This window comes from Lissotriton vulgaris, chromosome 10 (genome assembly GCF_964263255.1).
Source record: "Lissotriton vulgaris chromosome 10, aLisVul1.2, whole genome shotgun sequence".
Taxonomy (NCBI): Eukaryota; Metazoa; Chordata; class Amphibia; order Caudata; family Salamandridae; genus Lissotriton; species Lissotriton vulgaris.
In genome coordinates, this window is record NC_141698.1 from 364,505,611 (window position 1) to 364,527,578 (window position 21,968).

Here is a 21,968-nt window from a genome sequence, read left to right on the forward strand (position 1 = left end):
CAGGTGCTGGTGTGCCCCAGAACCGGTTTGGGCGGATTATGCAAGGGGCAGACTTGTGCTCCCCAGGCAGTGTCTGGTTTCTTTCAAACCTCCCTGCTACAATCCACTTTCTCCTGTCTGGGGTGGTGTGACACCTCCCTGTGACAGGAAACCCTTTGTCCAGGCCTCCTTGGCTGAGTTTCGGTCAGCTGCAGGAGGTCAGACTCGTGTCTGTGGCAGAAGCATCCATTTTGTGGAACTGAGGCTTTTTTTAAAATCAACCGCGTTTTAGCAAAGTAACATGTCGTCTCCCTCTAGAGGGGTGGAATGCTACCCCCGTCGCCAGGACTGGCGAGGGGGTAGTATTCCAAATCGTATGACACCTTACACAACATGTTTTGATAAAGCCAAACCAAAGTTACCAAATAACCGCGAGGAATATAAGGCACTTAAATGTAAATGTAAATGTAAGGTGTTTTATAGCGCGCTCAATTACTACCGGAGTATCCTGGCGCGAATGACCGCTGGGGAACCCGTCCTGGCTTTCCCTGTGAGATGGTCCCATGCTGGGTATCTCCAAGGTGAAGCCAGGCATCCCCGGCGTCTGTGGGGGGCCGTTGTAGAGATGAGGCAAGCTTAATGCCCAGAGTTACCGAGTGTGATCACTGCCCAAAGTGGGCACCGAGGCGAGAATTATCAGTCCGCTGACCCTGGTCCTCGACCCTGCCGCGTCGGGAATCGAACCCTGGTCCCGGGCCGTTCTCAGCCTCCGGGTCTGCCGCCTCTAACCAGTGAGCCACACCTATGGGATATGGCATTATCCGGGAACAGCTTAGGGAATTGGTCCCGACAGCTGCAGACAGTCTCAGCTCATGCTAGAGCACCATCTCACATAAAACCAAGCACTCTGCCTCCAGGATTGTTAAGGCCTGCCATATGAGTGACTGATGGGTATATATGTGTCCAGATAGGTTTAGATATAGGCATACTATATCTAAGCAAGGGTGATTACACCACCTTGCCCCCAGCTGAGTGATCAGCCAGTTGTGTCAATTTTAGATAGCCAGCCAGGGGTGGCAAAAGATATGCTGCAGCCCCTGGTAGGCCTTGGATGCACCTATGCCCTGGGCACCTATAGTGCTCTGTACAGGGGCTGATAAGGTGACCCAAGCCAATCTAGTTATGCACCTAGGGTACATGGAATCCATTTTACAGAGAGAGCAGATAGCCTGGGGCCCTGATTAGCAGGGAACCAGGCCAACTAAGTCGAAAACCAGCTAATCACAAGCCAAAAAAATCTGGGGTAACCATAGTCAGGTAGCCACCTTCCTACATTATGCAAACGACAATGTGGTCTTATTGGTACCTTTATGCATATCATCTGAGAGTGCAAACACATTACCGCATATTGGCGCAACATTCATGACACTATACATAAAGTCCTGGAGGTCTCCCTGTCACCGGAGGCGAGGAGGTGCTTACTTAACATTTGGGAGCCTACCGACTTAAATACCTCACAGACGCAATGGGCTACTCTGGCTTTCATGATTGCCAAACGAAATAGGGCCCAATTGTGGGGAGCGGAGCAACCTCCCACTCTGGAATTGTGGGAAAACAATTTAGATTGGTGTATGTTTAGGGAGAAAACTGTATATCTTGCGAGGGGACGCCCGCAAAAGTGGTCATTGGTTTGGGGGCCCTGGAATAATTACAGAGGAGAAATTTGTACACCACCCCTGAATGCTGCTCTTGATGTCCCCCCCGTGAAGTTACTTTACAGTTGTAAGTTTTGTTTATCCTGTGACCCCTGATGTATGCTCGGCGGCTCTGACTGACCCTCTTTAATGTGTTTCTTGCTGATGGTTTTTTTAATAAAAAGAACTATTTAAAAAAAAACACCCTCAGCAATTTCAAGACCTGTTCATCCCTAGCTGACTGGCGATTGACAATTTCCACTACTGCCATGTTGTCAATCCTGAACGTCACCCTTTTGTGCGCCAGCTGGTCCACCCATAGCGTGACCGCTACCACCAGAGGGAAGAATTCCAGAAAGGCTATGCTCAGTCCCCCTCCCGCCCACTCAGGGTGCCACCGCTCCGCACACCATTTCCCTTGGCAGTACAAACCAAAACCTTTGCTCCCTGCCGCATCAGAAAATATTTGCACATCCCACACCATGTCCCCCTCCCGCATCAGGGGGATCCCATTGAAATTCGGTAGGAAAAACTGCCACATCCTAAGGTCCTCCCTCACCCCTGCCGACAGCCGCACATGATGATGTGGAAGTCTCTGTCCTGCTAGTGCCTTGCCCAGTCGTCTACAAAACATCTGCCCTACTCTCACCACTCGACAAGCAAAGTTAATGTGCCCCAGTAGCACCTGAATCTCTGTCACCATGACCTTATGTTTAGACAACATCTCCGCCAGCAGCCCCAGCATTTGCTGATTTCATCCACTGGAAGGCGTGCCTCCATCACCTCTGATTCCAGCTCACAACCTAAAAAGGACAGGACCGTACAGGGACCCATAGTTTTCTCCGGTGCCAACGGCACTCCCAGTTCCCCCATGATCTCATTGAACCTGTCCAGCGCCTCTTGGCAGCCCATGGAGTCTGGGGTACCCACAAAGAAAAAGTCATCCAGGTAGTGCGTTACTCCTTGGTGACCCTTCCGTTCTGTAAACAACCATTGCAGGAACATGCTAAAACATTCAAAAAGTGCACAAGACATAGAACACCCCATCAGTAATGCCTTGTCCACGTACCAGTGGCCGCTAAACTGGATCCCCAAAAGGTCCCAATCACCTGGATGGACTTGAAGCAGCCGGAAAGCTGACTTTATGTCGCACTTTGCCATCATCGCCGTTGCTACGTCAACTGATGAATGTGACACCGTGGCTTCCAACTCATCAATTACTTCATTTACCGAGCCACCTTCGGGCCATGACAGATGCTGTATGAGGCGAACCTTTCCCTGCTCTTTCTTCGGCACCACTCCAATGGGCGACACAATCAAATTCTTTAAAGGCCAATCCTCAAAGGGACCCACCAAGCGGCCCTTACGCACTTCCTTATCCAATTTGTCCTGCACCACCTCAGGGTGCTCCTTTGCGGACCTCAAATTGTCTGCTTACCGATTTGCCTTAGGTCCGTCATACCCCAGTCGGAAACCTTCCAGAAATCCCAACCTTAAACGTTCCGCGGCGTCAGCATCCGTATATCCTTGCAGGGCTGCCACCAAGTAGTCCACTCTAACTGCCGTACAAGCCCTTTGGCCCAGGCCCCTTGGCCCCTCGCCACCCGTGAACTGTTGCTTGGTCCATGACCTAACCCCCCTGCCTGCCACTGCTGGTTCCCCTGTTGCTGACTTTGTCCCCACCCCAACATTTAACCAATGCATGCCCGGCCTTTCCACAACCTGAGCATTCATGCCGAAACCCGCAGTATTCCTGGGTGCACAAGCCTTTGTTATAATCCCAACATGTCCCCTTGGATCCCACCTGTCTTCTCCCAACCCCCCCCACCCCTCCTCGGGTGGGGCGGCCCTGAAAGGGCTGATATACTAGTGGCAGCCCGCTGGCCGTAAAAATGGTCTTCCCTGACCCTGCTAGCCCCATCGTATGCTGCCACAGGTCCATGTCCAGCTCGCCCCATTTCGCTTCCGAATCCCACGCCATGCATGCCCTGAAACTCTTCATCGTATTGCGCCCATGCATAACCACCCCCCTAATGTGGGCCTTCCTAATTACGTCCATGTATTTAGACATGGCCACCGATCTCCCCGCAAATTTCTCACAGAACACGCTGGCATTAATAAGGAATGCCGCAGTCCAATTCTCTATCGTAAGAGGCCCCCTCGGCTGCTTCGCTCACTCTTATTCCTCCTCCTTCGACCCTTCCTTTGCCCTGACTTCCCTATGAAGAAGCTTAAGTATCTCACATATTCTCCCTTCCAAATACGTTCCTTAGTTGTCAACATTAAATGCGCCCCCAATGGATTCATGACGCCCATATAAGGTAGGCGTTTGACTTTCAACTCCTTACTTTCCAATTTGGTATCCGTCTCCCCCATGCCCACCTCTACTGTCACCTTTTGGTCCGCCCCGTGCGCCTTACCTGCGCCCCCTGCTGTCCCCTTACCTGTGTCAACTGTCAGCTTCTTGTCAGTCAGGCTACCCCCTTTATCCCCGAACACCCTACCTGCGCCCGCTGCCGACCCCTTACCTGGGTCATCCGTCCCTACCCCCACATCCATCACATACATACCCTTGTTTGACCTACCCCCGCCTCTCCAATACCCCCCACGCCCACTGACACCATAAGAGGGGCCAATCGAGCCGCCAGTTTATCTGGGGCCAACGATTCCGCTCGCCGCTCTCTTGTCCGTCCTGCAGGGGGGGGGCGACCTGTCCTCCCATCGCGATGTCCAACCCGTTATCTCCGCCGGGAGTTGTGACACCTGTAAAATACTATGCACACCATTACTCGGCCTTCGCTCTCCCTCCTCTCTCAACTCTCCCTCCTTCATGCTATCCTCCTCATAATCCAATTCCTCATCCCTAGAACCACTGGCTGTGGCAGGCGGGGGTGCCAACTGCACCCTCCTATCAGCACAAAAATCAACTTTCTCTGCGCTCCTCCTCCTGTGATGTCCCCCGGACCGTTCCAGCCTGGTGGGTGTTGGGGCCGGCGAACGCGCTGTGGGCCTACGTATGCCAGCCGCAACGGGATCCCCTGCCGGTACTGGGCACGCCGCCCTAGGCTCAACCCTCCCTTCTCCTTGGTGCCACTGGGCCGCTCACAGCCCTACCAAGTCTGGCGCCCCACGTCGATCTGTTGCCTGCAAAAGAAAAGCATGGTCTGGTGTGCTGGGCCCCAATCTCTTCTCCCTCCCATCCCAGCTCCTCTTCCTTCCTGCGCCTAAAGTGCTGGCCGCCCAAGCCCGTCCCACCATGCTAAGATCCACCACCTCCTCCGCGTCCTCCAAATCCTACTCCCCATTGCTCTACTCCCAACCAGCTACCCCCGACCCCCACATCCACATCCAACTCGGACCCGCCACCTCATCCCGTTGGGCCGCCCCCAAGTCCACCTGTCCCCCCAGCACACCTGGCCTGCAACCCCTCATCCCCCCCACGCGAACCCCCTGACACCTCCCTCCCGCGTCTCCCTCCAACCCACCACCTCCCTGCACACCCCTCACTCCCTCCGCCCATGAAGAAAAAATATCCAACCCATCCCAGTCCTTCTCACTTTCCGATTCAATCAGCAGGGCGAACATGCCCATACCCTCCTCCATCTCCCCGGCGCCCCCCTCGCTCCCATCCCCTCCCCTCTCTCCTTCCAGAATTCCACCCCTCCTGTGCGCACGCCCCCACTCCTGAGTCCTGCCCTCCCCTGCCCCATCTGACTACCTACCCCCCTCCCCTTCCGGACCCCACAGTGACTGGTAATCCCTGTCCCCCACTTCTCCTGCAAGTGTCCCCTTCCCAACTGAGACCGCAGGGGAAAAGCATGGCTCGCCCCCGCCAGGCCTTTCTGCTCCCATACGCGGTTTGCTCCATGCCCCCACTGCTCCCGCTCGTGTCTCCTCAGCTCCTGGGGCAGCGCTTGCCATTACCGCGCTGCCCGCATGCAGCACCCCCCACGCTGACAGCGGGGACGCTCCTCTGGCATACGAGTGGCCCCCAATCAAAGAAAACCCCAGCGGAGAGAGACGCGGTGCGCACTCCCCCGCTGGGGCCCCCTGCCTCGCGTCCCGGAGGACCCCACAACCACCGGCCTCCACACGAGCCTGACACCCCCAACTGGGCCGCGCTACCGACCTCCGCGCGGCCCCATCTACTTACCTTGGCCTTTCCAGTCTGCGAGGGGGTGAGCAGGCCACAATGGCAGGCGCCCCCCGGCCGACGCGCGCCTCACTGGGCGCGTGGGGATAGAGGCCTCCGGCATCAACAGGTCAAGCCGGTCGGCCTCACTCATCAGCTTTACTGCCTCCAGCACCCTGTAATCTCCGTCTGCCATATCAACACAAACTGCAATAAAACCACTGACACCCTGCCTCTACCAACTATAATACTCTCCAACAAACCTACCCTGACAAAAACCTACTCTGCGCAGCGCTCCCAGCCACCAGGTCACGAAACCTAAAATGGTGGCCGGGAAAGCGCGAAACAGCCCTAAATATCTATTGGGCTATATCTCAAAAATTGGGCTACATTTGGACTAGTCCCAAAGTAGGCCAAAATGCCCGCTCGCTGGCCAACCCCTCCCCCTCCCAATCTGCCCAGGGGGCAGACCTTGTGCTCGGGTGCCCCCCAAAACCCTCGTGTACGAACAGCTGTCCTTCCCCACTATTGCATCGCTTGCAGAATCCCTTATTTGCTCTCCTTCACCCCGGTGTAGATCTTCCCAGAAATTAAACGTTCCAATTGAGTTTTAGACAAGACTTCCAAAACGGCGCAATGTCTTCCAGAAATAGACTTCGACCTAAAAAGTCACTACTGAAATCTCTGTACCTTTGAATAGAGTGGGCAAATGTTGAAAATGAGACTCTTAAGATGCAGCGCTTTCTTAGCAGCACCAGGTGGCGCCGTTGGATAGGAAGAATGTTGTCCGACCTAGAAAGACAGCTCAGGCCAATTCAAGGAAATGGAAGCTAGAAAGAGTGGGCTTTAGACTTACCCTGAGCATGGACAATTTTTAAATCAGTTAATTTTTGTGCTAATACATTTGCCTTTATTCGAAGAAAATGTGAAATTATTCTAGATCAAAATATGCGTATCCTGAAAAAATTAAGTGAACAAGTAGCTTACTTGTAATAGGAAAAAGAACAGGTCAGGTGTGTGCGTGTCAGTAAATCCTGAGAAAGTCAGATAAACGCCAACTCCGCCAGGGGAACAGTTCAGGCCTCATAGTGTGTGGGGGTTCTTTTGAATGAGTGCTTCAAAAACCTGTAAGTGAAGCTACATTTGCTTTAGTCCGCTGTATAATCAAGGGCGTAGCTTCAAGGGGGGAAGGGGGGGGGGGGGGGGGGGGGGGGGAAGGGGGGGGGGGGATGTCGGGTATGGCTAGGTGTCTGTCGGATTTCACCCGGGATTTTTGCATACATCCACTGACAAAAAAACACACATGCACTTTGTGGTGTTGCGCTCTAGTCTACGAGCGTGAACGCGATGACGCGTCACGCTGTAGACGAGAGCAAGGCACGCTCGCATGCGCAGCAGAGCGGAAACCAAGGGCGCGAAAGCGGAGATCGGCAGTTGGCGACCGGAGCAGCAACTAGTTAGACGCTCGGCGCTCTATATGCTTTCCAGTTGTTACCTTAATGGAATAAAGCTGTTCTAAATACAAGCAGACTCTGAGCACTGTGTGGGGGACATATAACATCATTACAGTGGCGACGAGGATTGGGATCACCCCACTGTCCACACACAGCCAAACTGGGAGTTGAGCCTGAACTCAAGAGACCACCCCAGGCCAAGAGAGCAGCGCACAGAAGCAGCACCAACGTGGAAGCATAGAGCGTGGCAGCAGCGCACCCCCACCACTCGTCAGAGGTGCAGACACAGACCAACCCTCAGGTCAGTGCCACCCCAGAGGCAGGGGGTCCCTCAGCCAGCACACTGGCAACTAAGGGTACAAACCAGGAGCCAGAGGAGGGCGAGCAGTCCACCAACCCACCGCGAGGGACAGGGGATAACACCCCAGGCAGCCCCAGAAGCCAAGGAGACGCCGCAGGAGGAGCGGAGGCCTCCAGCGCGCCCAATAGCCCCAGGGCCCAAGTAGAAGCACCCAGAGGCGAACTTAAGATGGCTAACCAGTCCTCAGCGTTGATGGCTCCTATCCCCTTCCTACCCAGACCAGGTGAACCCCAAATGAAGTGGGAAGACTGGAGGGAGTACTTCAGGAATTACATAGAAGCGCTGGAGGATGAGAATGGAGAACCATACGCCCCAGCACGGAAGAAGAGGTTGTTGCTCCACAACCTGGGTCCCGAAGGGGTGAGGGTGTTCGCCAACATAGTGCCCAAGGAACGCGACGCAACAGAGAACGACGTCTTCAAGAATGCGCTAGAAGACCTAGATAACCACTTTCGACCAGCCGTGTGCGTATCCATAGACCGTTACAATTTCCAGCAAAGGAAACAGGAGGCTGGCGAGTCAATAGATGACTACGTGGCCGCACTACGACGTCTGGCCATCACGTGCACGTATGGAACACTGCAAGATGAGTATATAAAGGACCAGATAGTTATGCACACTACCAACAAATCAGTCCAGGACAAACTATGGGCACAGAGCGAAACATCGCTTAAGGACGTCATAGCCATGGTGAAAAAAGCAGAGATTTTGAAACGCTGTGCAGACGCAGCCAAACGAGAAAGCATGCAGAAGCAGATGGTCAACAAGATCGATGAGGCCTCGACCACACACAAGCAAAAAGGATCATACGGAGACCAGAAGCAGGATCCCAGATGGGCAGGGAAGCAAACGGGACGACCGTCCGCAGACAGCAAGTTTTCATGTTATAGGTGTGGAAGCACAGCTCACTCAGCTCAGGACAAACGTTGCCCGGCGTTTCGCGCCAGATGCGCGTTCTGCGGCCTGGTCGGCCATTTTGAGAAGGTATGCCGCAAAAAGGGGAAGAGGTCCACAGTAAAGTGCGTGGAGTCAGCACCATCAGAAATCTGCGCGGAGGACGATCTGGAGGACGGCGACATGGTGCTGTGCATAGAAGGTCAGATGCTAGATGTAACTGGGAAACGCACGGACAAACCACGCACGGACATGTTCATCGGCGGAGTAAAAGTACACGTGGCCGTTGACTCGGGGTCTCCCTGGACGATTGTGCAACGGTCCATATGGGAAGGAGACTTCGTACCCGTAGTAGGGCCCGAACTACGCCCACCGGACATTCGTGCCATATCATACACCGAAAACACCATTCCCATGATAGGTTTTCGTCCATTGAACTTCGAGTTCAGAGGGAGATCGGCAACCTGCAAATTGTATGTGGCGGAAAGAGGTCCCTCTGTACTCGGTTGGAGAGATGCTGGAGACCTAGGAATCAAATTAGACCCCGGCGGCAAGGAACAAATCCTCCTAACAGAAGAACTGCAAACCACCGACGGTGAAGATTGGAAATTAACATACCCCAAGGTATTTGACGGAACAGTAGGAAAACTGGACAAATTCGTCCACAAGATAATGCTCAAGGAAGGGGCGACGCCGGTGTCCCACAAGGTCAGGAACATCCCCCTATCCACAATTGAGGCCGTACAACAGGAACTCCAAAGGCTGGAAAGACAGGGCATCATAGAACCCATAGACAGTTCAGAGTGGTTAGCCCCCCTGGTTGTAGCCAAGAAGCCCAACGGCAAAGTCCGTCTATGCGTGGACCTCCGCGAACTCAATAAGTGTCTCGTTGTGGAAAAGTTCCCTCTTCCTAGAATTGAGGAAATGGTGGCGAGAACAAAAGGCATCACCCACTTCTCCACAATTGATCTCACGTCGGCGTACCACCAAATCGACCTGCATCCCACTAGCAGAAAATACACCTCCTTCATCACGCCCTTTGGGTGCTACCAATTCCGCCGCATGCCATTTGGCCTGGCACCGGCAGCCGCGGTCTTCCAAAAGTTGATGCACCGATTGTTCAAAGAAATACCAGGAGTCCAATATTTCCAGGACGACATCCTGGTAATGGGGTCCACCCTGGAAGATCACGACGGAAAGCTGACCAAGGTCCTCACCGTGCTGCAAGACAAAGGACTCACGGTGGAATGGAGCAAATGCAAAATAGGGATGTCATCGGTCACCTACTTGGGACACGAGATAGGGATTCACGGCATATCTCCCAAAGAACAGAACGTGAGGGCCATCAAGGAAGCCAAAGCCCCGAGAACCAAGGAAGAGGTACGGTCGTTTCTCGGCATGGGCGAGTACTATAGTAAGTTCGTGAGACATTTTGCCACCAAAACGCACAGGATGCGCCAGCTCATCAGAGACAAGTCAAAGTTCGACTGGGATACTGAAGCACAAAGTGAATTCGAAACCGTAAAGAAAGACATCAGTGAGGCCATCCCCTTGCAAGGGTACGACCCCTCGGGCAGCACCATCCTAACCACGGACGCCAGTGACAAAGGCCTGGGAGCGGTGCTAGCACAGGAGAGGGCGGATGGCTCTGTAGAGACTATCAGTTTTGCTTCACGAGCTCTCTCTCCCACGGAACAAAGATATAGCGTCATTGAGAAAGAAATGCTAGCGGTCACCTGGGCGATGTGCAAATTCCGGCAATTCATCTGGGGCACCAGGTTCAAACTCCAAACTGACCACAAACCATTGGTCAAGGTCCTGACGTCCTCCGGCCATGACACGGCTACCCCGCGCATTGCAAAAATGACGCTCAAGTTGTTGGACTACACCTATGATGTCGAATATCTACCAGGAACCCAGAACAGGGTGGCTGACTACCTCAGTAGAGCTTCCGCCATGGAGGATGCTCCGGAAGTCGCACCGGACCTGGATGAGATGGTAGCGAGCATGGCTGACAATGAGATGACCATAAGCAGGCAAGAATGGGCAGCAGCTTATGAGCAAGACTTGGAGAAGTCTGAGGTCAAACAACACCTCACGTCAGGATGGCCGGACAAACGGAGGCTCACAGCGGAGGTGAGGAAGTTCTATGAAATTCGGGAGGAACTGTCTTTGAGCGACTCGGGAGTCTTCCTGTACAGAGGTGAGAGAGTCATTCCACCTGTAGCCCTTGTACCGACGTTATTGAACCAACTGCACGAAGGACACCTGGGCATTGTAAAGACTAAAGCCCGAGTGAAACAAATGTATTGGTGGCCTGGCATGGATGCCCAGATAGAAAGGCAGGTGAGAGAGTGTGAACAATGCCAAGGAGCTGACAAAATACTTCGTCCCCTCAGACCAGCGCTAGGGAAATTTGAGAACCCCCAGAACCCGTGGGAAGACTTAGCTGTTGACCTCCTAGGACCAGTGCTTGACAACCATGGAATAAATAAATTCTTGTGTGTGGTCATCGACAAATATTCAAAATGGCCGGAGGTTGATGTACAAGAGTCCATGGACACCGAAACAGTATTGAAGTTCCTAACTTCCCTGTTCTTAAGGGAAGGTATACCAAAGACAATACTTAGTGATAACGGACCACAGTTCATCTCAGACAAATGGACCCGGTTCATGAAAAGGAATGGAATCAAATCGAAACACACCGCTATCTATCACCCAGCGTGTAATGGCCAAGTGGAGCGGTTCAACCGCGTGCTCATGGGCTCAATACAAGCGGCCATCATGCAAGGGAAAGACTGGGAGGCAGAAGTACAGAGCATGTTGTGGGCATACAGGATCACCCCCACAGTGGTGGGGTATAGCCCCTTCCAAATTTTGAGAGGCCGTCTCCCGTTCACCCGGGACAACGTGGTGTGGAGAGAAAAAACTGTAACCAGCAAATGGTCCCCAGCAGTGGTGCAGCACAACCTTGAGAAGGCTCAAAGGGTATATGCAGCCCATTACGACAGGCGACGCAACACTGAAGAAACCGCGCTGGAGGAGGGAGAATGGGTCAGAGTCAAACTTCCCACCCTGCAAAAGAAAGGAGAGAGCAAGTATAGCCAACCCTTACAAGTCAAGGAGGTACGAGGCAGAGCCGCTCTACTCAGCGATGGCAAGGTATGGTCCCAAGACCGCATGGCGAAAGTCAACAGGATTGTAAGGTGGCCCAAGTCCGAGGAAGAGGAGATACGTATAGGGGGAGAAGAAGAGATGTCCACAAGCGGAGAGGGCCAGAGTGGAACCTCAGAAGACAGTGAAGAAGGAGGAGAAAGAGAAGCGCAGACAGCAGAGTTAGCGGGAGGCCACTCCATCCCAGCTACCAATAGTGCGAGAGAGGATCAGAGAGACACGGAGAAGTTTCCCGGAGGAAGCGACGGAGGAAGCGACGGTGAGGATAGCAATTTGGTAAGGCGGAACTGTCACCTTGGGCAGAACTGTCACCTTGCCTTCAAGATATAGAGACTTTGACATGAGTGGACATTAGAGATGGACTATAGAACTGTTCAAAATTTAGTGTGCCAAAGGGGGGAGATATGTGGTGTTGCGCTCTAGTCTACGAGCGTGAACGCGATGACGCATCACGCTGTAGACGAGAGCGAGGCATGCGCGCATGCGCAGCAGAGCGGAAACCAAGGGCGCGAAAGCGGAGATCGGCAGTTGGCGACCGGAGCAGCAACTAGTTAGACGCTCGGCGCTCTATATTCTCTCATCTCTGTTTTGAAAGCCCTAAAAAATGTTTATTTTACAAAATATTGTGTTTCTCTCACTTAGTACTTCTATTAATCCGTATTCCTCTCCCTTTCCACTACCTCTTAAACCCCATTCATGCGCCCTATTTGTGTATAATGTATTTTAACATTATATGCCAGCTTGATGGTCGGGAAGACTGATGCTCACCCCCCTCCACCCCCACCCCAATCTTACTAAAACCAAGCTGCGCCCCTGTGTATAACCTGCCAGAGTATCAAGATGCACCTGGAGTTAGAGTAGTGAATACACACTCCATTGCAATTAATGGCCAGTCCTCTTATGTAGAGTTGTATCATGTTGTTTCTGTTTGTGTGTGTTGTACACTGTGGGTGCCAGGCAGGCCCTTACAGTGTTGGTAAACCAGACAAACTCAATTTCTGCAAAGACCAACATGCTCAAAGGACCGATCCCGTGGTGTGTTTAGGCACTTTCAAGCAAGAGCATCAAAAAACCTAGGGGGCTTATTTATTACAGGTGCATTATATTCCATGGGATATCCTGGCCGCTGTATTACAAGTGCATTATATTCTATTGGATATCCCGACCGCCATATTACAGGAGCATTATATTTCATGGGATATCCCAGCCGCTGTATTACAAGTGCATTATATCCTAGGACACTTGTAATACGGCGAACGGAATATCCGTCATGTGTGTAAAGGAGTAGCCTATCCACCAAACTCTAAATCAGGCTCTCAATAGGGAGATTAAGATGTGAAGTGTAATGCATTTGAAACATTTGCCTGAGACCTAGAAGATCTTGCTATGTACAGGACTGTTTTATTTACCAGTCCGTCTACTTCTTCCTAAGAAACATTCATTGTTGCAAGCATCTTCGTTGACCTTATTAAGGAATGCCGTAACTCTCTTGTGCTTTCTGCCACATCTGATGGCTCTTCTTGGGATCTTTCTCCCTCAGGGGCGGCTCCTCCATTAGGGCGGAGGAGCGTCGCCCCACTGCTTTCACAAAGTGCGAGAAGCAGAAACATAAAATTGTATTTTTAATACTATTTTATGTTTCTGCTTCTCACTCTGCGAGAAAGCAGATTGGTATGCCTGGTTGGGGGTGGGCGGGTGAGCAGGTCGGGGAGGAGTGGCTTGCCCACTGTTGTGGGCCTTGACTGTTTGGTCGGCCCTCTGAGGCCGACAAGACCAGTCTTGCGCACTCTAGTGGAGAAGTGTGGCTCAATGGTTAGAGCGGCAGACCTTGATGCAGAGCGCTGGCCAGGGACCAGGGTTCGATTCCCGCCTCAGCGGGATCGGGCTTAAATTCCTCTGACCGGATATTCTCGCCTCAGTGCCGAATCTAAGCATGAGCCCCACGCTGCAACTCTGGGCAATAGCTTGCTTAGTCTCCACAACGGCCCCCGATACACAAGGGATGCCTGGTTTCACCATGGGATGCCCAGGAGTGGACACCTCACAAGGAAAAGCCAGGAGGGGTTCCCTTGTGGTAGGAGTACAAGCGCCGGGATGCTTACGGGTTACTGTTTGTGCTATACAAATACAACACCTCTACATTTACATATGGGTATTACATGCATGGGAGACAACTGGCTTACTAGAGGGGTCAAAGAGGACTAAGGTACAGCACAGGCTGATGCAACTGCTGTTATTCATTGTGTAGTGGAAATATATGAGCTAGAATGTCGAGACTTCACCAACATATTGCAATAGTATTTGGGTTCAGGAAGGCATATCAGAAACATGTAATTAACTTCTACTGCTGACAAAGCTTTTGCTTTTTTGTATCCAGGAATCCATTCAGAATAAATTGAACTCTTACCCAGAGTCAGCAGACATAGTGCTGTGGACATCTCTGCATGATGCGGTTCTTGGAAAGGTAGGTGAGCTTTTGGCAGTGCTTAATTTGTCCCCCAAAAAAGAGCAGGGTGCGAAGTTTTTACAAATGCCGGGTTTGCCAAATACCAAGGCTGCCTAGTCTTGACTCCACCTCATGGTACTTTAACCACCATCATACAATTCCGGTTCCTTTATATCACTTTTGCAGATTCTCTTTAAATCCCTGCTTTCTAGTTTTCTCACTGTTTTTTAGCATGCAGTGGTAACAAAAATATCGTCTGGCATAAATAATTTGTTTACACAATTATTGCTCCATTGGGTGTAAATTTTCTAATATTAACTCCAAAAGGGCAATATTTTAATAAAAGATATGTTATTTAGGCTGCAATGTTCTGGTGCCATACTCCCTGTGATGTGCTCTAGGCAGGGAGGAGGGGGGGTGTATGCCAGTACGCAGGGCTTTGCTTCCTCTGGGAAGCGTAGTTGGAGGGGGGTCCAGGAAAGGGCTGGGTTTACTTGGGGGTAGCGTAATATGGCCCTCTTGCACGTGATGGGTCGGGTGGGTGTCCTGTATGTTTTGGGCCACAGTCACTGGCCAGGGGCTTTGCAGGTAACCTAGTGCACACGTTGCCGCTGGGCGGGGTGGTGAGGGGGTCCTGGTCTTGACTGGGAGAAGAATGGTATGCTCCCTGTGTGGTGGGGCAGGGGTATGGCGGAGCTGAGCTCCTTAACTGCTGCCAATTCCCCGCCAGTTGTTTCACCGGGTGCACCTTTTTACTGGGTAACATTGGGTTTGTCGTCTCTGTGCCCGGAATTATAGGGGCCAGAATTTGTAGATCTGGCAATTCTGGCCCTAGAGACACCTGGCCACTCATAATGATGAGTGGTAGAACCCCACTTAGAGTTACGACTTCAGGTGGGATTCTGCTAGTTGTAAATGGGTATCAGCCAACCATCAAATTTGCATTTCCAGAAAAAAGGATAATTTCAAATTGCTTACATGCTCCAAGTCTCAAGAGTACTGACCAATTTTCAATCTGGTATCTGATATTTGCATAGCAGGGTACTGCCACTTGTGTGTCATTCTTGTACTGTGCCTTGCCTGAGATTGATTGCAAGCCAGGGCTCCATAGGTGATTGGCAAGTGCAACAGCGATGGTGGCTGATGTGGGAAAAACTTGATGTGGTTTGTAAGGGCCAAAGTGGTACTCAAGCTGTGAGCTGCAGAAGTGTTGTAGAAGTTATGCCTGAATGTTTGATAGAAGTTTGTGTTAGGTTGGTATTTTCATACATACATTCTTTATGTCCCCCAAAAGGCGTGTTTGAGACTGTTGTGAATGAGGTTTGTGTGCCTGAAGAGCTGAAGGGGTGGATCAGATTCCTTTTAGGAACTCTCTGGAAGCAAAAGAGCTTTCTTTTTTCCAGAACTTAATTGAATCAGACCAAAGTGGCTCGATTGATGGAGGATCCGCTAAGGTTGTAGATCTCTGCAGAAGACGAAGGAAGACCTGTGTTCTCCAGATGCAGATTGGCACGGAATTACACAGATTTGCAGCTTAGGCCGTAAGTGGCATACCACCCTAGTGAGATTTATGGCATTAAGAATCAAAATTTGGATCTGCAAGAGCCCCTGACCGATAAAATTTGGTTTGCTTGCTGTGCTCCGACACACCTTGTTTTGCCCAATCACTGCCACAAACTCATACATTATAGATTCTTATGTAGAGCCTATGTTAAGCCTATCACCATGTCATGACTTGACACAACGAGATCCTCTAGTTGCCCAAAATGCCATGCCACTGGAGCTGATTTGGTACATATGATGTGGACGTGCAGTCATATTGAGCCCTTTTGGCTTGCTATATTCAGCCAGCTAGCCCTGAAGATTGACATTGACCTCATGCCAGACCCCCTGCTACCATTACTGGGCTACGATCAATATATGCCATAGAGTGTCTGATGATTGGCCGCTATTGCATTATTGTTAGCTAAGTGCGAAACCTCTCTTCATTGGGGGAGCAGACATTTGGGGGTGGTGACTACTACATAGTGTGGGAATTCCAGGAAATGATAGGTTTGCAGGAAGGGTCTTGAGGAAGTGGAAAAAAGGTTTAACCACTAAGTTCACTCGAGATTCCAAGTTGGGTTTCATTTTAAGATGACTCACATGTTCCTTACAGTGCTGAAACGGATGAACGAGGAACCCAATATAATGGGCAAAGGGTGTGGGGGCGGTTGCAGGTGACACCAGTTACCACATGCCAACATTTCAGTTTTGCTACAATTCAGTTTTAGATGGTTCTCTGACATCTTTTAGATATTTGTCCTAATCTTGTCCTCAACCTTGGGAGATGATGCTAGAACTAGACCTCTGGAACAAGGTGGCTAACATCAGAGAGTGAGAGCAGAAAAACATTACCAAGCGAATCTACAAAAACAATGGGATCCCTAATAAAAGAACAAAGGGGAAGAGTCCACCGGATCCAACAGTTATCCAAAAAGATGACACCAGTATTATGCTGTACCTTTGTTTTTTTTACTCAGTTTCACAATAAATTTGGAGTGTTTAGGAAGAGGAGGGAAGATGTAAAGTAATTGATCCATCCAATCTTCAAGTAATGCAATCCATCAAAAAAAGGCATCACTGCCCTTCCAGCAGGCAAACTGAACACTTCTAAAATATCACAGGATATCAAATAAATGACTTTTTCTGGAAGAGATAGATCTGCCAGCAACCAACTAGGAAAGCTGCAATTAGTACCTCAGCTAAATTAAGAAACCAGAACTGACCACATCTCCCCATGTGGCAAAGGGCACCATAATCCTGTGGTAGAGCACAATGAAATTCTTGAGTTTCCACCTAAGTTGTGCAAGGTAGAGTCTAATGCGATGATCTGCTTGAGAACTGGAGACCCAGCCTGAAGTACTTATGATGGAGACCATGACCACATATCCATGACTAAAATACACAAACTATGTAAATTTGTGCTGTTTTTCAAATATAAAATAATGCAACTGTAGTAAATTTACTACGCAACACACTTTTTCGGATAAAAAAGGCTATAAAAGCCTTGAGGGCCATAAAAATTGCTTTGATCTTCAAGAACATTGTGGGCACAGACCTGCCAGAGGGAACCGCAGATCATGGATCAAGGGCTAGTCAATGGCTGTGCAACCATACTTTGGAGACTCATATATACATTGGAGACAAGTCTCTATTAGCAATGGGATGACAGTCATTTGACCCTTTTGTGTTTTGTAAATACTCAGCCAGGTTCAAGGGACCACTAGACCGCAAGGTATACATATTCCTGGATGGAATCACTTTGCCATGGTGTGACCGTGCACTTAAAGTGGACCTTATGCGCTGCAGGATCAAAACTCACTCTAAGGTGTAGGAAATGAATTTCTAATTACTTACGCAAACAATGCCAATAAAATACAGTCACTGACCAGCGACCAGCAAAGTCTGTGATCAAAAGTCTTCCTTTTAACAGAAAGGGAGAAGCTATCAAAGGTGCACAATTAATTGCAAACAGTTGACCAGTTGGGGAGGACTAGATGAGAATATATTAGCATCCTAGAGCCCCTTCACAGAAGCCATCTCGCTACTGAAGACTTTAGAAGTAAAGCTGAGACCTCATGGGAGAAAACTTTATTGATGGTAGACAGATGGAAAAAGATGCTGTCTAGAGGCATGTCCTTTGGGAAACATCCATTACAACGCAGTCATTACAACGACCTACCTTTACAACACAACTGTTACAACACAACTGCCTTTACATCGCATGCCATTACAATGCATGCCATTACAACGCATGTCACTTCAGCGCATGCCAATATAACGCATACCATTACAACGCATTGCAAAGCATTATAAGGTAAGTAATAGAGATTCTTTTAGTATTAGGTTGGGTATGGGTTTTGGGTACATGGGAATAGTAATTCTTACCCCTACACTATCAAACACTCTCCCTACTGTTGCACTCACTGGTGTGGGAATAGTAATTTCTACCCCTACACTATCCAACACTTAGTAATTTTTACCCCTACACTATCCAACACTTACCCTACTGTTTCACTTACTGGAGTGGGAATAGTAATTTCTACCCCTACACTATCCAACACTTAGTAATTTTTACCCCTACACTATCCAACACTTACCCTACTGTTGCACTTACTGGAGTGGGAATAGTAATTTCTACCCCTACTCTATCCAACACTTACCCTACGGTTGCACTTACTGGAGTGGGAATAGTAATTTTTACCCCTACACTATCCAACACTTACCCTACAGTTGCCCTAAAAGTATTATGCGTTGTAATGGTATGTGTTGTAATGGTAGTTTTTAAAAGTGCATTGTAATGGCATAAGTTGTAAAATCATGCAATGTAATGGTAGTTGCGATGTAAAGACTGTGTTGTAAAAGCATGCTTTGTAATTTAATGGGTTGCACCGTCATATATTCGTCCTGGGCACTGAAGCTTGGATACCCTTCTCTATTAACAGTACTTGACCAAGGAAATTGCAGGTATGATGTGACACACTTTTTCTTTCTGTGGATGTAATGAATATAAACCTAGAAGGAAACTCTTTTGCTCTGTTTACAGCCACCTCTGGGTCACCAACTGCAATTCCAGATAGGAGAGGAAGATGTCTCAAGTCTAAAAGAAGTTAAGAATTGTGACACATCATAGACAAGGGCCATGGGTTCTGGTTTGTGTTTTTTTCTGCTAAACACAACAGGTGCTGTATGTATCTTTTTTGAGGGAGGATAATTCCCCTAACCCTCACAATTTATCCTAAGTGCAAAACACCTATTGGGTATACATATATTTGGATGAAGTGGTCTCACGCACGTAATGTGACATGCTTCATCGTTAGGCACCTCATCCCACCCTTGTAAGATGATACTACCAGGGTGGACTCAACCTCAGACTATGAAAGAGTCCTCAAGATATGACAGAGTTCTGGATAATACAGGGATCCAGTTCCTTCCTGCGCATTAATAATCATTTAATAATGACGATTTTATACTTCTATATGTACTGCAGAATGCAGCACACATAGATGTAACAAATAGCCATTGTGTATTGTCTATGTGCAGGAAGGGACACCTTCCTAAGCATAAACAATCATTTCCTGCAATTCAGGCACCCTTGCACTATTCTGCAAAGGTGTCTGCTTTGGCTCTAGGCAGCTAATTTTAGCACCAGCGCTAGGGAAAACACAGGGGTGTTCCGTATTGTAGTAAATACGGCGCATAACTGCGTTTTGAAAATGTGTGTGGCGCTTCCAAATTGGGCATTGCTCCACGCTCAAACATTTTCTAGTAAATATGCCCTAAAGTGTCCTGAAAAAACCAATGCCTAAGCCGGGATGATTGCCAAATCTAAATTACACTCACTCAAAGTGCTTCTTGTGCTTGTACTTCCAGATGAGAAACTCCTCACATATATGTTGAGTGGAAAGCCAGTTCACAAAATTAGTTAATGATTCAATGTCACCTCTCCAGGTGAGTAGAATGTCATCAATGTTTTGTTTCCATAACCGAATGTGGTCATGGAAACAAATGTTAGGTGTCAACACTTGGGTAGTTTCGAAAATGTTAGCATAAAGATGTGAGCAACAGACACGTCCAAGGAAGCACCCTTTTTCTGATGATAAAATGTGTCACAGTAAAGAAAGTAATTCTGCACGACCGCTATTTCAAGAAGTTCCATAATGAAATCATTTCGGATGCGATTTGGACATGGTCTAGTATCTAGTAGTTTTTGGATAATTTCAATCCCCTCTTGGTGTGGATCATTAGTATATAGAGATTCGATGTCTAATCTCACAAAGATATCCAAACTAGGGTCAAATTCCATGTCTTCTACAATGCCAATAAGATCTACACTATCCCTAATGTAGGTGTTAGTTAGAGGAATTAAATCCTTAATCATTGTATCTATATATTTACTCTGTGGTTCGAAAATGGTTCAACAACTGAAGCACAGCCTGAAACAATCGAGCAGCCAGGGGGATTGGATGAATTCTTATGTATGTTGGGTAGCACATAGATTACAGGGATATGGGGATTAGTGTTATTAAGGAAAATATATTCTTTCTTAGAAATGATGTCTTCCTTCAGAGCTGATTTAGTTATGGCTTCAATGAAAGATTGTATGTGTTTCAAGGGGTTACCAGGAAGAGGGCAGTAGTGATCCGTATCAGCATGTTACCACATGATCTCCACTCAATATTGGACTTACATCCTTTAGCCCCATATACAGTTTTCGATCTTCCCTCCCACCCCACTATTAAAGGATACTTTTGGGGTGGGTGAGGAATGTTATCCTTAAAGTTACTCTCCCATACACCCATTCTTCATAAGTGCTCCCTGAAATACAGTTGAGCCCACCCGACCTTTAGGAGTTGGGGTGAACCCGATAATGAAGCATGCCACTACTAGAGTGAGTGAGAGTTGCATAAGGAAAAAGGTTTCTTTCCCTTCCCACCTACAATAGTGGGTGTCTTGCAAACTGGTGTACAAACTACCCCCATTTTTCACTGTTTCCAAAGGAGCCATCCAGGTTCCAGAGGGGAGAGTTTTGTGTTTTTGAGTATTTCCTATGATGCCCTTTGGGGCACTGTTGTGTGGTTTTTGTATTAGAAAGCAGGGGGGGATTGACAAGGCGGGCATTCGGGAATGGGCCGAAGGGCTGGTGCCTCAGTGCCCTCTGTGGGCCGTTTTTTTCTCCCCTGTCCCAGTCCACAGAGAGTGGACTAGGAAAGGGGAGAAAAAAAAACGGCCCACAGAGTGCACGGAGACGGACAGAGAAAATTAAAGCAGCCTCGCTGTGCGGCCGGACAGCGATTGTCAGCTGTGGCCTCTCCTTCACCCCTGCCCTGCCAAGCAATCAAGCTGAGGCTGGGCTGGGGAGGGGTGATTGTTTGCAAGAATCGGCCTCCCTGGGGGCCAGGTGTTTCTCAGGCCTTTGAGCCATTTGCACCTCGGCCCCCTGGTGCCCATGCAGCTCATAAACGGTGTTAGTCTTAGCACCTCGCCCACAGCCCTTCACATTCAGGGCATAGTGGGCGAGGAAGAACGGGTCTTGCTGTGGGGGCCTGGTGATGTTTGGAATTTTTTTGTTTTATTTATTTATTTATGCGATTTTATATAGCGCGGACTTTACCCGAAGGTGTCAGAGCGCTTCACACTAGGAACAGCAATAATACATGAGGAGAAAATTATAAGTGGACAAATTACAAAAGCAAACCTTAAGTTATAGAATCAAAAGTGACAATAGTGAGCAACCAAAATACATGAGGTAGCAATCTCTGCTAAGTCCGCTTAGAAATAACAATTCTAAAACTAGCAGGATCAAAAAGAGTGCCCCTTGGTTCTCAATGACTCTGAAACTTGAACTAGGTAAGGTCAGAGTATTAGAACGAAGATGGCGTCGAAATTATGACACCACCGCACGTAATATCTACATAGTAGCAAGACGAAAATATCATGCAGAAATAAAATCCGCAAAAAAAAACTATTATTTACAGGCCCTGTCTATAGCAGGTCAGGAACAAAAAGCAATCTTTAAGATTGTTAAGGATTTTATGAATCCTTCAGCTTTATCGCAGGAGATTCCACCATCCCAGGATCTCTGTCATGCGATATCCAACTATTTCGACAACAAGATTCTTGCCATTGTAAATACCTTTCCATCAGGAGAAATAACAACTGCGGAAACTGAGCAATGTAGCGAAGTGACGACTTCCCCCTGCTTTGAGGAGTTTGCCCCAGTGTCCTTTGAGGATACCTCTAAAGCTATCCTGGCTTGTAAATCGGGTTCCCCTTTCGATCCTTGTCCCCC

At 49.1% G+C, this 21,968-nt stretch overlaps 1 protein-coding gene across 1 annotated transcript in view; it reads left to right on the forward strand.

Annotated features, from left to right (window-relative positions):
* LOC147685264 (uncharacterized) overlaps positions 1–21,968 on the forward strand; it is a 342,295-nt gene that overhangs the window by 95,630 nt on the left and 224,697 nt on the right. Inside the window, exon 4 of the mRNA XM_086941156.1 lies at positions 14,066–14,152. Within this exon, the coding sequence (XP_086797282.1) occupies positions 14,066–14,152 (87 nt within the window). The remainder of the gene's footprint in view (positions 1–14,065; positions 14,153–21,968) is intronic.